Below are 15,755 nucleotides of genomic sequence, written 5' to 3' on the forward strand. Positions count from 1 at the left end.
ACAGCAAAGATCAATGTAGAACGACATGGTGATCTATAGTTGCATCATCGCATGTCCCTTTTTATGGCCAAAAAAAATAAAAAATAAAAGCTGTGTATCCCTGGCCTTAAAGGGGTACTCCACTGCTCAGCATTTGTAAAAAACTGTTCCAAACACTGGAGCCAGGGTGAGGTGGAATTTTGAGACCCGTGCAAACGTGCGACCGCTCCTCCCCTCAGTTCTCCAAAGTTTTCCGAAGCTAGAGCTGGGAGGTGGTCTGCATGAGAGAAATGACTGAAATAAGCCATGCCCCCTAACTCCTGAATGACACATGATGGTAGTTGTAGTCACTCTTGTGTGTGTATGCCAGTGTTTCCCAACCAGGGCTGAGTTATACAGTATTAGTGTGCTGTGTGTAACGCAGGTTTCCTCAGGCGGCAAGGGGAAGGACGAACTGCACAGGCGGGATTCTGCTTTTTCATGGGGTGTTCATTAGCCCCATAAAGAGGACATAGAAATGCATGGGGTTTGCACAGGACATGAACATCACTGTATGAACCCTGTGCATTTATATGTCAGCGTTAATACAGGGTCGTAGAAATGCAGACATACAGGGAAGCAGAGATGCACGGGGTTCATGAAGTGGCCTTCATGTCAGCGTTCATTGCACAGCAGCTTCGAGAGAAAATCATGTCAGGAGGGACATACAGGAGAAATAACACTGTAGCATGTAAATCTTCAAAATCTGATTTTGGCGGCGTCCGCCAATTGAAATCTACACTTGCAGAATTCTGCAAGTGGAGATTTAGATTAAATCATTAACCTGTCTAGGCCCAAGGGTGTAACTGTACACCTTAAGCGTTTCTGTTCACCACCGGTAACCGGGCGGTGAACGGAACAGGATGCCTGCTGAAATACCGGAGATGTGCGGCGATTCCAAGTCATATGGGTCTCCGGTGACCCGGTAAATAAGGGTGTTCGGGGCTGTCTCTGCTATTGGCCGGTCAGAAGCAGCCGACCAATAGCAGATCGGGGAGGTGGCGCAAGGGTTAAAGTTCAGTTCCCCCGCTCTGCCCACCCACGGTAATCCCGGCAGAGCGAGGGAACTGTGATGTGGGAAACCGTGGAGGTCCCTTACTGATTGTGGGCGGCGATCCTCCTCTAGGTGTTGCGGACGGCAATTGTGCTGCTGACGGGAGCCAGGAGGTGAGTAGTTGCCTAGCAACATCTGGAGGGCCACAGTTTGGAGATCACTGTGCAGTGGTCTATAAATTGTGGCCATCCAGATCTTGCATAACTACAACTCCCAGCATGCACTGACTGACCGTACATGCTGGGAGTTGTAGTTTTGCAACAGCTTGAGGCAAACTGGTGGGGAAGCACTGAGTTAGGTTCTGTTACCTAACTGGGTGTTTCCTCCCCAGCGTGCCTCCAGTTGTGGCAAAACTACAACTCCCAGCATGCACTGATAGCCAAAGGGCATGCTGGGAGTTGAAGATATGCAACAGCTGGAGGCACACAAATACAACTCTCAGCATGCCCAGACAGCCATTTGCTGTTCGTGCATGCTGGGAGTTGTAGTTATGCAAGATTTGAATGGCCACAATTTAGAGACCTCTGCACACCTAGAGGAGGATCGCCGCCTGCAATCGGTAAGGGACCTCCACCACTGCTCACATCACAGTTCCCCTGCTCTGCCTGGACTACCGTGGGTGGGCAGAATGGGGGAACTGAACTTTAACCCTTGCGCCACCTCCCCGATCTGCTATTGGTCGGTTGCTTCTGACCGGCCAATAGCAGAGATAGGAGGGGTGGCACCCCTGCCACCTCACTCCTATCACTTCAGGGTGATCAAAGCTGTCTTGGACAGCCCCGAACACCCTTATTTACCGGGTCACCGGAGACCCATATGACCTGGAATCGCCGCAAATCTCCGGTCTGAATTGACCAACATGGGGGGGCCTCAGGAGCCCCCCCCAGGCATTGGTACGATGGACGATTTCAGCAGGCATCCCGTTCAGTTTACCGCCCGGTTACCGGTGGTGAACGGAATCGCTGAAGGCGCACAGTCCTAGACAGGTTAATGGCTCCATCTAAATCTCCACTTGCAGAATTCTGCAAGTGTAGATTTCAATTGACGGCCGCCGCCAAAATCCGTTTTTGAAGATTTACATGCTACAGTGTTATTTCTCCTGTACGTCCCTCCTGACATGATTTTCTCTCAAAGCTGCTGACCTGAAGGCCTCTGTAAAAACCCAGTGCATCTCTGCTTCCCTGTATGAACCCCGTGCATTTCTGCTTCCTTGTATGAACCACGTGCATCTCTGCTTCCCTGTACGAACCCCATGCAACTCTTCTTCTCTGTATGATCCTCTTGCATCTTTGCTTCCCTGTACGAACCCCATGCACCTCTGCTTCCCTGTATGAACCCCGTGCATCTCTGCTTCCCTGTATGAACCACGTGCATCTCTGCTTCCCTGTACGAACCCCATGCAACTCTGCTTCACTGTATGAACCTCTTGCATCTCTGCTTCCCTGTATGAACCCCATGCATCTCTGCTTCCCTGTATGAACCCCGTGCATCTCTGCTTCCCTGTATGAACCCCGTGCATCTCTGCTTCCCTGTATGAACCCCGTGCATCTCTGCTTCCCTGTATGAACCCCGTGCATCTCTGCTTCCCTGTATGAACCCCGTGCATTTCTATGTCCCTGTATGAACCGTGTGCATTTCTATGTCCCTGTATGAACCGTGTGCATTTCTATGTCCCTGTATGAACCGTGTGCATTTCTATGTCCCTTTATGAACCCCGTGCATTTCTACGTCCCTGTATGAACCCCATGCATTTCTACGTCCCTGTATGAACCCCGTGCATTTCTACGTCCCTGTATGAACCCCATGCATTTCTACGTCCCTGTATGAACCCCGTGCATTTCTATGTGCCTGTATGAACCCCATGCATTTCTATGTGCCTGTATGAACCCTGTGCATTTCTATGTGCCTGTATGAACCCCGTAAGGAGAAAAGGAAGTTCCGGCTCCCAAGGCTGGGTAAAAATCCAAGTTTATTTCTTCATATTAAAATCCAGTGCATGAGCAAAAATAAAAACATAGAAAAGAGAACAACACCAAACGCTCCGACGCGTTTCGACTTAACGCTAACTCTTGCCATGATTAAGACTTAGCGTTAAGTCGAAACGCGTCGGTGCGTTTGGTGTTGTTCTCTTTTCTATGTTTTTATTTTTGCTCATGCATTGGATTTTAATATGAAGAAATAAACTTGGATTTTTTACCCAGCCTTGTTAGCCGGAACTTCCTTTTCTCCTTCCTGATTGCTTCACCTGAGGACTTGGCGTCAGAGACTATCCGAAGCTCCCGCTGGTGCAGGTGTATTGTGCTACGTTCCATATACCTTGGAGACTACTGGGTGAGCTGATACACGTTTTCCTTCTCATGTATGAACCCCGTGCATTTCTATGTGCCTGTATGAACCCTGTGCATTTCTATGTCCCTGTATGAACCCCGTGCATTTCTATGTGCCTGTATGAACCCCGTGCATTTCTATGTCCCTGTATGAACCCCGTGCATTTCTATGTGCCTGTATGAACCCCGTGCATTTCTATGTCCCTGTATGAACCCCGTGCATTTCTATGTCCCTGTATGAACCCCGTGCATTTCTATGTCCCTGTATGAACCCCGTGCATTTCTATGTCTCTGTATGAACCCCGTGCATTTCTATGTCCCTGTATGAACCCCGTGCATTTCTATGTCCCTGTATGAACCCCGTGCATTTCTATGTCCCTGTATGAACCCCGTGCATTTCTATGTCCCTGTATGAACCCCGTGCATTTCTATGTCCCTGTATGAACCCCGTGCATTTCTATGTCCCTGTATGAACCCCGTGCATTTCTATGTCCCTGTATGAACCCCGTGCATTTCTATGTCCCTGTATGAACCCCGTGCATTTCTATGTCCCTGTATGAACCCCGTGCATTTCTATGTCCCTGTATGAACCCCGTGCATTTCTATGTCCCTGTATGAACCCCGTGCATTTCTATGTCCCTGTATGAACCCCGTGCATTTCTATGTCCCTGTATGAACCCCGTGCATTTCTATGTCCCTGTATGAACCCCGTGCATTTCTATGTCGCTGTATGAACCCCGTGCATTTCTATGCCCCTGTATGAACCCCGTGCATTTCTATGTCCCTGTATGAACCCCGTGCATTTCTATGTCCGTGTATGAACCCCGTGCATTTCTATGTCCCTGTATGAACCCCGTGCATTTCTATGTCCCTGTATGAACCCCGTGCATTTCTATGTCCCTGTATGAACCCCGTGCATTTCTATGTCCCTGTATGAACCCCGTGCATTTCTACGTCCCTGTATCAACCCCATGCATTTCTACGTCCCTGTATTAACGCTGACATATAAATGCACAGGGTTCATACAGTGATGTTCATGTCCTGTACAAACCCCATGCATTTCTATGTTCTCTTTATGGGGCTTATGAACACCCCATGAAAAAGCAGAATCCCGCCTGTGCAGTTCATCCTCTCCCTTGCAGCCTGAGGAAACCTGTGTTATACACAGCACACTAATATAACTCAGCCCTGGTTGGGAAACACTGGCATACACACACAAAAGGGACTACAGCTCCCAGCATGTGTCATTCAGGAGTCTTTAGTCTGTGGTATAACACCAATATGCTGCCTCTGTAGTCTCCTGGGGGTTGTAGTTCACCACACCTCTACAGCAAACACAACAGGGACTACAAATCCCAGCATGTTGTGTCAGGAGTCTTCAGTCTGTGGTATAACACCAGCAGCTGCCTCAGTGGTCTCTTGGGGGTTGTAGTTCACAACACCTCTATTGTCTCTCAGTAGTCTCCTGGGGGTTGTAGTTCACCACACCTCTACAGGGCATACACCAGTGTTTCCCAACCAGGGTGCCTCCAGGTGTCCAGAACTACAACTCCCAGCATTCCCTGGTTGGGAAACACTAGCATACACACACATAATAGGGACTACAACTCCCAGCATGTGTCAATGTGTCATTCAGGAGTCCTGCCCCCCCTCCCCTTCACACATAGAAATCATTCCCGGTATAAGATTTATTCCCCAGTCCCTGCAGTGTATACATCCCCAGCCCCTGCAGTGTATACATCCCCGGCCCCTGCATTTTTTAATCCTCCCCTGCTCTGTCTTCTTTCTCCAGTGCAGACCTGCGCCCTCCGAAGGCAGAGCAGGGGGACAGGAGGTGCGTGCAGTATGTCCCCCTTCACACATAGAAATCATCCCAGCTTGCGTGCTGTGATGTCCCCCCCCCCTGATCCCCAGCCCGTGCAGTATGTGTCCCCCCCTTATCCCCAGCCCGTGCAGTATGTCCCCCCCACCCCCCTTATCCCCAGCCCGTGCAGTATGTCCCCCCTTATCCCCAGCCCGTGCAGTATGTCCCCCCGCCCTCCCTTATCCCCAGCCCGTGCAGTATGTGTTTCCCCCCCCCTATCCCCAGCCCGTGCAGTATGTCCCCCCCGCCCACCCTTATCCCCAGCCCGTGCAGTATGTGTTCCCCCCCCTATCCCCAGCCCGTGAAGTATGTCCCCCCACCCCCCCTTATCCCCAGCCCGTGCTGTATGTCCCCCCCCCTTATCCCCATCCTGTGCAGCATGTCCCCCCCCTTATCCCCAGCCTTTGCTGTATGCCCCCCACCACCCCGTGCTGTATCTCCCCCCCCCACCCCTTCCTTATCCCCAGCTCGTGCAGTATGTCCTCCCCCCTTATCCCCAGCCTGTGCTTTATGTCCCCCCCCCCCCTTATCTCCAGCCCATGCAGTATGTCCCCCTCACACATGGAAATCATTAGGCAGGGGAGATGAGGAGCCTTGTACGTCCTCACTCCCCTGCTCTTCTGGCTTTTTTACCCCGTGGAAACTTTTGTCCTCCGAAGGCAGAGCAGGGGGAGGGGAGGTGAGGGAGTTGTGTATGTCCTCTCTCCCCTGCTCTGCCTTCTGTCTGCCATGCAGAACTGCGTCCTCCGGGAGGGGGAGATGAGGGGGTGTGGCTTATTTCTCTGCTCTGCCTTCGCTCCTCCCACCTCTAGCTTCGAAAAACTTCGGAGAGCTGAGGGGAGGAGTGGTCGCACATTTGCATGGGTTGCAAAATTCCACTTTACACCGGCGCCAGGAGCTCATGACATCATAGCCTCGCCCCCTCATGATGTCACGCCCCGCCCCCTCAATGTAAGTCTATGGGAGGGGGCGTGACGTCATGAAGGAGCGGGGCTATGAAGTCACGAGCTCCCGGCTCCAGTGTTGGGAACAGTTTGTTCCAAATGCAGAGCAGCGGATTACCCCTTTAAGGGAATTAGTGTCCGACCGCTGGGACCAAGTACGAGTTGAGCGCTTAGGCTCTTCTATAGATATGTATGAAGGGGGAATGTCAGCTATCGCTTCTCAGCCTTTTGGCTAAGATCAAGTGTAGTATCTGTTCAGTGGTTTAGTCTCTGGCCATTGATGTAGGATGGATGCTACATGGAGGGTGCAGGTGTACCGGGGCGTTCCGGGGTTGGTGCCACATAACTAGCTCAACGGCTGTCCTGATGTGACCTGTCTGATTTCCTCTCAAAGGGAAGGGGCGTGGCCTCACTGTGCAGGTCTCTGCCCTCTCCCTCAGTATGCTGTCTGCTCTTATCTCCCCTAGCATTAGCAAAACTACAGTTGTTTGACTGACTTTTACAGTATGAAATACTCAAATTTTTTTCTAATGAAAGCAATTGCATAACCTATTTACAACATATCAAAAGTTTTTTATATCTGACAGTGCCCATTTCAGGATGCAGTGATTTTCAATTTTATCCCCTTGCGTTTTTCCTCCTTGTCTTCTGATACTTCCTACTTCTACATATGGGAGAGTTTTTTCTCCCACCAGTTGTACTTTGTAATGACATCACTCATTTTACCACCAAATCTATGGTAAAACAAAAAAATATATATCAAACATTTGAGAGAGCATGGAAAATAAGCGGCACTCACCACAAACAGCTAGCGACAACTTCTTTATTTCTTAGGCGTGCAGTAAAACATGCAGGTGCAGGGAGACAAGGACGCCGGGGAATCCGGCTGACTGGTCACAGCCGTATCGTGCTTCCGCACTTCGTCAGACCATCTCATCCACTGGGAGCTCACCAGGTAAATACCTGCCGGGCTCCACCCATGGGCGGTCATTTCTGTTACATACAAGTGCAAGTGCAAAAATACAAAAACGTAGAAAACGTATAAAAACATTTAAAAACAGAAACTTAGCCGGAATTCGTGTCACCGCATTAAGGACAGGATTAAAGAAATATACTTAGATCTAGTTTATCGTTCAAGCCGAGGTCTCCTTGTGCGTTCGTGCGCATTATCCATCGGGCCTCGGCTTGAACTAGCAATTTGCGCCTGTCTGAACCGTCTGTACTATCAATTCTTTCAATACCAAAGAAGACTCTGTCCTTTCCAGCGTTAGTGAAGAAATGCCCCTAGTTACATTTAAACGGGCCAAAAATTTGGGGGATGTTCTTACAAAAAGCAAATTTTCCTCTAGTAGATCTAACCCAAATTGGTTACAATCTAGCAGCCCAAAAGGAAATTATAAGTGTGGAGCATGCAAATGGTGTCCTTCTTTGATTTGTGAAAAAGTTATTATAATTGGAGGTGTGGATATTAAGTGCAGGGATCTCTTTTGCTGCAAGACGAAATTTGTGGTGTATGGCCTGGTGTGCGATTGCGGCCGATTTTACGTCGGCAGCACTACCAGACCAATGCACCACAGATTTCGGGAACATCTTTACTCGATTAAATCGAGGAAAGGATCACCAAGGGTGATCGATCATGTAATTAATATGCATGCAGGGGACCCAAAATCATTAAAATTCTTTGGTATTGAAAGAATTGATAGTACAGACGGTTCAGACAGGCGCAAATTGCTAGTTCAAGCCGAGGCCCGATGGATAATGTGCACGAACGCACAAGGAGACCTCGGCTTGAACGATAAACTAGATCTAAGTATATTTCTTTAATCCTGTCCTTAATGCGGTGACACGAATTCCGGCTAAGTTTCTGTTTTTAAATGTTTTTATACGTTTTCTACGTTTTTGTATTTTTGCACTTGCACTCGTATGTAACAGAAATGACCGCCCATGGGTGGAGCCCGGCAGGTATTTACCTGGTGAGCTCCCAGTGGATGAGATGGTCTGACGAAGTGCGGAAGCACGATACGGCTGTGACCAGTCAGCCGGATTCCCCGGCGTCCTTGTCTCCCTGCACCTGCATGTTTTACTGCACGCCTAAGAAATAAAGAAGTTGTCGCTAGCTGTTTGTGGTGAGTGCCGCTTATTTTCCATGCTCTCTCAAATGTTTGATCCATGATTCTGTCCTGGCTGAGCACCCCACAAGCAGCGACACACATACACACCTGTTCCATCAAGAGCGAATATCAGGCTGCATGGTTGGCTGTGCCGAACGCTGTTTCTCACTACAAGAAAAAAATATATATATTTGTGGGGCAAAAAAAAAACCAAACCGTAGCCAATTTTGGGGTTTTCTGTTTCTACATAGAGCACTTTTCAGTCATCAGCTTTTTTTTGTTGATATGTTGTATCATATGTTTTTTATATATGTTGTATAATATATCTCTAATATACTTCTTTTTCATTTATTTTTCACTTGAAATCCGGCCACTAGGGGCCTCTCTCCTAGTGGCCGGCTGCAGCCTGCTGTTACGTCATAGCTGAATTCGGACCGATCCCGGCCGGGCATTCGGTCCAAATTCAGTAAGCCTGTGCTTGGTCCCTGCCTGTCAATGAGACAGGCAGGAGCGAGCGCTGTGAACATCTAGGCTGTGTGCATTGGCTGCCTGGCCTCGTGCACCAGCTGTCCCCGCCCCCGGCATGTACAGTCTGGAGGCAGTGCGGCACTGAATTTCAGTGCTGCACTGATGCTCCAGGAAAGTACATGTCCTGTAAGGGTAAGTGAGGTCTTATTTCACTTACCCGTACTTCGTTTCGGTCCCGGGTCTCGGCGATGTAGAATAGCATGGCAGGTGGGCAATGCTCCTATACTCCTCCTGCCTGGATAACACTACACTACTAAACAGGGAGGAGGAGACCCCGGAGCAGCCTGCCATGCTATTGGCCGCTCATCTAAGCGTGCTCCTGACGGGAACGCAGCATAAATAAGCTAAGGGTGCAAGTCAGTCCCCCCAGCAGGTGTCAGTGATGTTGTGCCTGCTGGGGAAGTCTGCCTGGTGAGCACACAAAGTAGACAGGTAGACAAAAAGATATTCATAAGGTGGTAAAAACATTTTTAAAGGCAGGGATGGGGTTGGGGATAGATGGTCAATAGGCAGGGCCAGAATTATATATATTTTTTTACATGGTGGGAGCTACTCTGATAATGCGTTATCTTTACTCTGTAGGTCCATTCTACAGAGTGGGCCATTTATATGGATACACCTTAATAAAATGGGAATGGTTGGTGATATTAACTTCCTGTTTGTGCCACATTAGTATATGTGAGGGGGGAAACTTTTCAAGATGGGTGGTGACCATGGCGGCCATTTTGAATCCAACTTTTGTTTTTTTCAATAGGAAGAGGGTCATGTGACACATCAAACTGATGTGGTGGACTCAGTGGTTGCCACCATAAGAGACACCTTCCATCTAAAGGACCCAGGAACTTCGGACGTGGAACTTCTGTGCCTGACCGCCACTCAAGACTTTCAGCTCTCACGCTGAATTTTACGCCCTGCGGGTATCCGCCTGAAGTCACCCTGACAAGAAGTTTCAGGAAACGAAGAAGGTTCAAGCGCGGTATTCCTTCGCCAAGGACCTCATTGCTCGGTGGACCTCCTCTCCAACTGTGGATCCGCCGGTCTCCCGCCTCTCAAAGGTGCCTACCCGGCCGTTTGCTGATGCAGCTGCCTTCAAGAATCCAGCGGACACGAAGGTGGATATTTTGGCAATCTCTGCCCTTGAGGCAGCAGGTTTTTCCTGCTTTTGCTTCTGCCTGTGTGTCAAAGGCCCTTTTAGTATGGTCTTCCAACTCCGCCAGGGTAGTCTTCAAGATCCCTCCGGAGGATTTATATAATCTAGCTCTCTGATGCTCTGCAGCCAGAGAGTGTTCTGCTTCCATGTGCAGCCACTGTGCTGCCTTTACCACAAGCTACCTGGTAGCCACGGTCCCTTCATGTGGCTTTAAGCCTGGAATGCGGACGCCACCTTCAGGAAGTGACGCGACGGGCGGAAAAAGAGTTCTTTATTACCTCTGGTAAGACTCACAGAAGCGCTTTCTGTTGTAAGTTCTCCTTCCGGTTCTACGGACCTTTGGTACCAACAAAGGGTCCAGCCAGGCGCCTTCATGGGAAGAGGGCTCCTCTTTCCAATCCCATTCCTCTCGGAGGTCGGCTATCCGTTCCGGCCCTTTGGCGGCCCCATCAGGCACCCGTACGCCTTCCTCGGCCTGAAGGGTCGCCCCCACCTGCTGACCTCTCTCGGGTGGTTGGTCGCCTCTTACCCTCCGGGATGCCTCGACATGCAGCTTCAGGGGAACGTTTTCGAGGTTTATTCCAACCTCTCTGTGGTCTCCAAGAAAGGCGTTTCTGTTCGCCCAGTCTTGGTTCTCGAGTATCTCAGCCAGCATCTTGCGTTCCCATCCCGAATGGAGTCTCTCTGTTCGGTGCTGGCGTCCATGGTTCAAGGGGAGTTTTCGTTCCTCGATGGACATCAAGGATGCCTGCCTCCACTTCTCATTGTTTCCCGGTCATCAGCGGTTCCTCCGCTCTGCAGTTCCGGACGGTCATTTTCTATTGTGGCTATCCATTTCGGTCTGGCCACTTCTCTGAGGACCTTTACCAAAGTCCTGGCGCCTGTGATAGCCTTTTTTTACGGACAACAGTTTTTTCAGTGAGTCCTTATTTGGACTACCTCCTGATCTGAGCTCCAGCCAGGACCCAGATCCTGGAGAGTCTTAGCCTCAACCTCCAGACCTTGTCTCACTTCGGTTGGATGGTCATTTGGGACAAGCCCAACCGCTCTCCTAGGGCTCCATTTTGATGCGGCCTCTGCCCTCTTTCGACCCCGCCGACTCTTTTCAAGAGTCTGATGCCTTCGGCTCCCTGCTCCAGTTTCCCTTTTGCTTTTGCATGGATGTCCTGGGTCGATTGGCGGCGGCCGTGGAGGCCGTGCCATTTGCCCAGTTTCATGACCGACCTCTTCAACTGGTGATTTTCTTCCGGTGTGACAGGTCTCCATTGTCTCTCGGCCGCAAGATCGTTCTCTCTCGTCAGTCTTGTTGGTCCCTTCTATAGTGGCTTCGTTTTCCCCCTCATTTTTTTCGGGGGTGTTCTTTCCTGTCCATCCCTGCCAGTCTGTCAGACTGGGGAGGTGTTTTCAGGGACCGCCTGGTCTGGGGTCTTGGCCCCCCGAGAAACTTTTTCCCCTTCAACATTTTGGGGCCTAGGGCAATTCTTTCTTCGCTTGCTTCTTGGGAATTTCCCTCCTGGGCGGAACTCAGGTTTCTGGCCATCTCAGTTATCTTCAGTCTGGCCATCCCTTGGATGTGATCTTCTTGGCCGGTCCTCAGTTGTCCAAGGCACTGGTCCCTACATCCAGGGGGGTTTGCTGTGATCTGCAACCCCTGGGGCGCTCCAGGCATGGACCTCTGCTTGTCCCGCCACAACCGAAGCGTTCCTCTCTCTTGGTCGAGCCTTGCCCTACCTTGTCTATTTGGTGGTCGGGCTTTGCCCTACCTTATTTGTTTCCTCCCTTTCTTCTCTTTTCGGGGTCTTGAGGAAACTCTCAGTGGGACATTTCCGCCATTTTAGTTGCCCAGCCTGGGCCCGGCGGGCGTGGTACATCGTCATGGTCAGGCTCCTGAATGACTTAACGTTGCACCTTCCCTATAGCCCAGACCTCCTATCTCCTGTGCCACCCCTATTACCGTCTCTGCTTTGATGGCGTGGTGGTCGAGACCGCGGTTTTGAGAGCCGCGGTTTCTCTACCAAAGTCATTCGCACCATGCTCAAGGCTCATAAGTCCTCCTCGGCAAAAATTTACCGCCGTACCTGGCGGTCTTATTTTAGTTGGTGTGAAGCTCAGGTCTTGTGTCCTGTTACCTTTCGGTTTCCCGTCTTCTCTCTTTCTTGCAGTCGGGATTGGATTGGGGTTGTCTCTCAGTTCCCTTAAGGGTCAAGTTTCGGCCCTTTCTATTCCTTTCCAGCGTCCTCTGGCTTCTAATTCTCATGTCCGGACCTTCCTTCAAGGAGTGGCGCATGCTGCCCCTCCTTATCGGTCACCTTCTCCCCCTTGGGACTTGAATCTGGTTCTGGGGGTACTCCAAGGTGAACCTTTTGAACCCTTGGGGAGGTGTCCCTGCGCCTCCTTTCTTGGAAAGTGGCATTTTCTTGTTATCTCCTCCATTCGGAGAGTGTCTGAATTGGCAGCTCTCTCCTGCCGTTCTCCGTTTCTGGTGCTTCGCCAGGACAAGGTCGTCTTCCGGACAGAACCTTTTTGCCTAAGGTTGTTTTGGCCTTTCATCTCAATGAGGACATTGTTCTTTCGTCATTTTATCCCGCTCCTTCTCATTCTTGGGAGCATTTACTCCACAAACTGGATGTGGTTTGCGCTGTTAGGTATTACCTCTCTATCTCTTCTTCGTTTCGTCAGTGCGATTCCTTTTTCGTCCTTACGGAAGTTCATGATAAGGGACAACCTGCTTCCAAGGCTACCACTGTAGCTGTAGGGGGAAGATTCCTCCCTTCAGGGTTGTGGCTCATTCTACCCGGTTCTGTTGGGGCATCCTGGGCTCTCCAGAACAAAGCCTTGACCTCGCAGATTTGCAAGGCGGCTACTTGGTCATCTTTGCACACTTTCTCGAGGTTCTACCGGGTTCATACCTTCGCATCGGCTGATGCTAGTCTGGGCCGTAGACTGCTGCAGACGGCAGTGGAACAGCAGTCTGCCTGACTGATTATCTGCCCACCCAAGGGATGGCTTTGGTACGTCCCACGGTCTGTGTCCCCCAATGGAGCCGATAGAGAAAAGGAGATTTTTTAACACTTACCGTAAAATCTCTTTCTCGAAGGATCCATTGGGGGACACAGCTCCCGCCCTTTTGGATTCTTTTTTGGTTCTCTGTCCGAGGGTGTGTTCAGTTATATATTTCTTCTGGTTCTCGGACAGTTCGTGTTTTTTCCTTGACCTGTCGGTCCTCTCCTATTGCTCTGGCACTAAAACTGATTAGCTCAGGGCCTGGAGGCGGGTATATCCTGCTGGGAGGAGCTGACTTCTTTGTTGCCATAGTGTCATACCTCCTAGAGACAGCAGCATACACCCACGGTCTGTGTCCCCCAATGGATCCTTTGAGAAAGAGATTTTACAGTAAGTGTTAAAAAAAATCTCCTTTTTACCAATAGACAAGCAGGTACTGGAGGGGTTTGTTTAGTTAAGGACTATAAAAGAAAAGGAGGCATTGGAGTACCTAGGGATTAAGATAAGTGGAGCCCCAAATAGATTTATTGAAACAAATCTTAAACCGCTAATAACTAAATTGGAGAAAAAGATGATAATCTGGCAGAATTTGCCCTTTTCAATGGCAGATCGAATGGCCCTCATTAAAATGATAGTCTTGCCACAGGAATTGTTTCTCTTGAATGCTAGTCCAGTATGGCTCCCGGAATCTTTGTAAAAAATATTTCATAGAATTTTTTTATAAATTTATTTGGGGAAGGAAATGGCCCAGACTCAAATATGAAGCTTGGTGTGCCCCAAAAGGGGAAGGGGGGTTATCTGTGCAAATAAGATTTATTTTCTGGCCAGAATATTGAAGAATATTGCCCAGGGGGAGAAATCAATTAGTAATAATCAGTGTAATGTCTTAGCAGCCTCTAGCTGTAGTTCTGTACCGGAAAACTTGGAAGAGATTCGCTTTGAAAAATAATTTACTTATGCTAGGATGATGGATAAGGGGTGGAGATTATTTGAGAAATTGATTCATGCCCCCTCACATAGACTTGCATTGAGGGGGCGGGGCGTGACATCACTTGGGGGTGGAGTCGTGATGTCAGGATACTCCGTCCCTGTGGTCGGGAGGCATAAGACTTGGAGCCTCCAGCGCTTCCTGCAGTGCTCACAGGTGGGTGCTGCATGCTAGATTACAGGGGTCCCCAGCGGCAAGACCCACCCGATCAGACATGTTATCCCCTATCCTTTGGATAGGGGATAAAATGTCTTAGGGCCGGTGTACCACTTTAATCACTAAATTGTTATTCTGTGCTAAACTTTTGATTTTGCGGTATGGCTATCGGACATATGCCCTAAAGGTTCAGATTGGGTAAAATTAAGGAGTATAAGGGCCAGGGGTAAAGTTAAACGTATAGTTAAATTTGATAGTACTTGGCTGGTTTTGAGGCCAGGGTGAGAGAGATATGGAGAAACTGGAAACAAGACCCCTGTAGAATGGTGCTGCAGACTCCCAAGCATAGATAAAAGTAGACCAGGGTTATGGTACAGAGGTTCTCAGCAGAACCGTTTGTGAAGTAAAAAATAAAAAATAAACAAGTGATGACGCATTTCGGGAGGAGCCCTCCCTTCCTCAGATCAGAATACAACAGGGACAGAGCCTCATATAAATAGTGTACAACAGGGTGCCAAAATACAAAAAAGGGGCGTGGCAAAATGGCATCATAATATTATAAAAAATGCACATATTACATTACAATAATTTCCAGACAAAATTGGTTCTATTGCAAGGACAGTGTATAAAACTACATAGTTGTGTAAGATTACAATAAAACAGTCCAATAAATACATTATAATCCATATGAAATGGTACTTCGTTCGGCGCAGGACCGGAAGTGCCCACCGGCCCGTATCCTACATAGAAAGGATTCACTGCGTGTCCCGGCGCCAGGTTGCCAGGGACGCGTTGTTATGTGCAGGCGGACACATGACCACGCCCTGGCCAATAGTGCAAGGTAATGCTCGGCATGATGTAAACAGAGGACTCCGTGTCAGCGACTTGGTACGGTGCTGACCGCGGCTTCGTACGGCACTGACAGCCGCTGCATGTTTTCGCTATAACAGAGATTTATGCAGGCACAAAATGTATAAGCTGGTGTATTAACCTACAATTGGCATATAATAGAACAGAAGCTAAATAAATCAGGAAGGGCCAACCAAGAAGCTGTAATGCGCAAGGTTACATGAGCATATCTCACAGTTATAAACTGGTATACAGGAGGTTAAATAAGCATATTTCACAGTTATATAGTAGGGAATTAAAAGAGCATTTTTCACAGGTATATGACCGGGGAGAATATTCATATATATTGTGCAGAGGTTTACAGAGCATAGAGGGACAGTACGCAAGTGAGAAGGATGGCTCTATATAATGAGGACCACTAGGGTGTATATATATACTATAATATTGCATGGTAGGGGTAATACATAATAAAATAACAAAAAATATAGATAGCAGTAGCAATCTAAAAATCTAGTTAAGATACTTAAAGGAGTTACTTAGGAATAAATAAGGTGTGGCATTACTAAAATGAGACTACTTCGTTATACTGTAAGATTACATAGTGCATAATAAATAAATAAATATCAGCAGCAATGTATGATATAATAATGATGATAAATAAATAGCGTAGAGACTAAGTAGCAGCGTAGAAAAGTCAAGTTAAAGGGGTACTCCGGTGGTTAATTTTTTTTTACTATATGACCTCTTCTTTGTAAGTTTAGTT

General features: G+C 48.7%; 1 protein-coding gene, 1 long non-coding RNA gene and 1 pseudogene across 3 annotated transcripts in view; 2 read left to right on the forward strand and 1 right to left on the reverse strand.

Moving 5' to 3' along the window:
* IFRD2 (interferon related developmental regulator 2) overlaps positions 1-14,922 on the reverse strand; it is a 49,798-nt gene extending 34,876 nt beyond the window's left edge. The window contains exons 1-2 of the mRNA XM_056525182.1: positions 14,843-14,922; positions 8,427-8,486 (exon numbers count right to left, since the gene is read on the reverse strand). Coding sequence (XP_056381157.1) covers positions 8,427-8,486; position 14,843 — 61 coding nt within the window. The 5' untranslated portion in view covers positions 14,844-14,922. The remainder of the gene's footprint in view (positions 1-8,426; positions 8,487-14,842) is intronic.
* Positions 1-15,755, forward strand: part of LOC130276182 (uncharacterized) — a 158,810-nt gene that overhangs the window by 12,545 nt on the left and 130,510 nt on the right. The gene's annotated exons all lie outside the window — the stretch shown is intronic.
* LOC130277948 (U2 spliceosomal RNA) lies at positions 6,420-6,505 on the forward strand (annotated as a pseudogene).

Source organism: Hyla sarda, chromosome 6 (genome assembly GCF_029499605.1).
Source record: "Hyla sarda isolate aHylSar1 chromosome 6, aHylSar1.hap1, whole genome shotgun sequence".
Lineage (NCBI taxonomy): Eukaryota > Metazoa > Chordata > Amphibia > Anura > Hylidae > Hyla > Hyla sarda.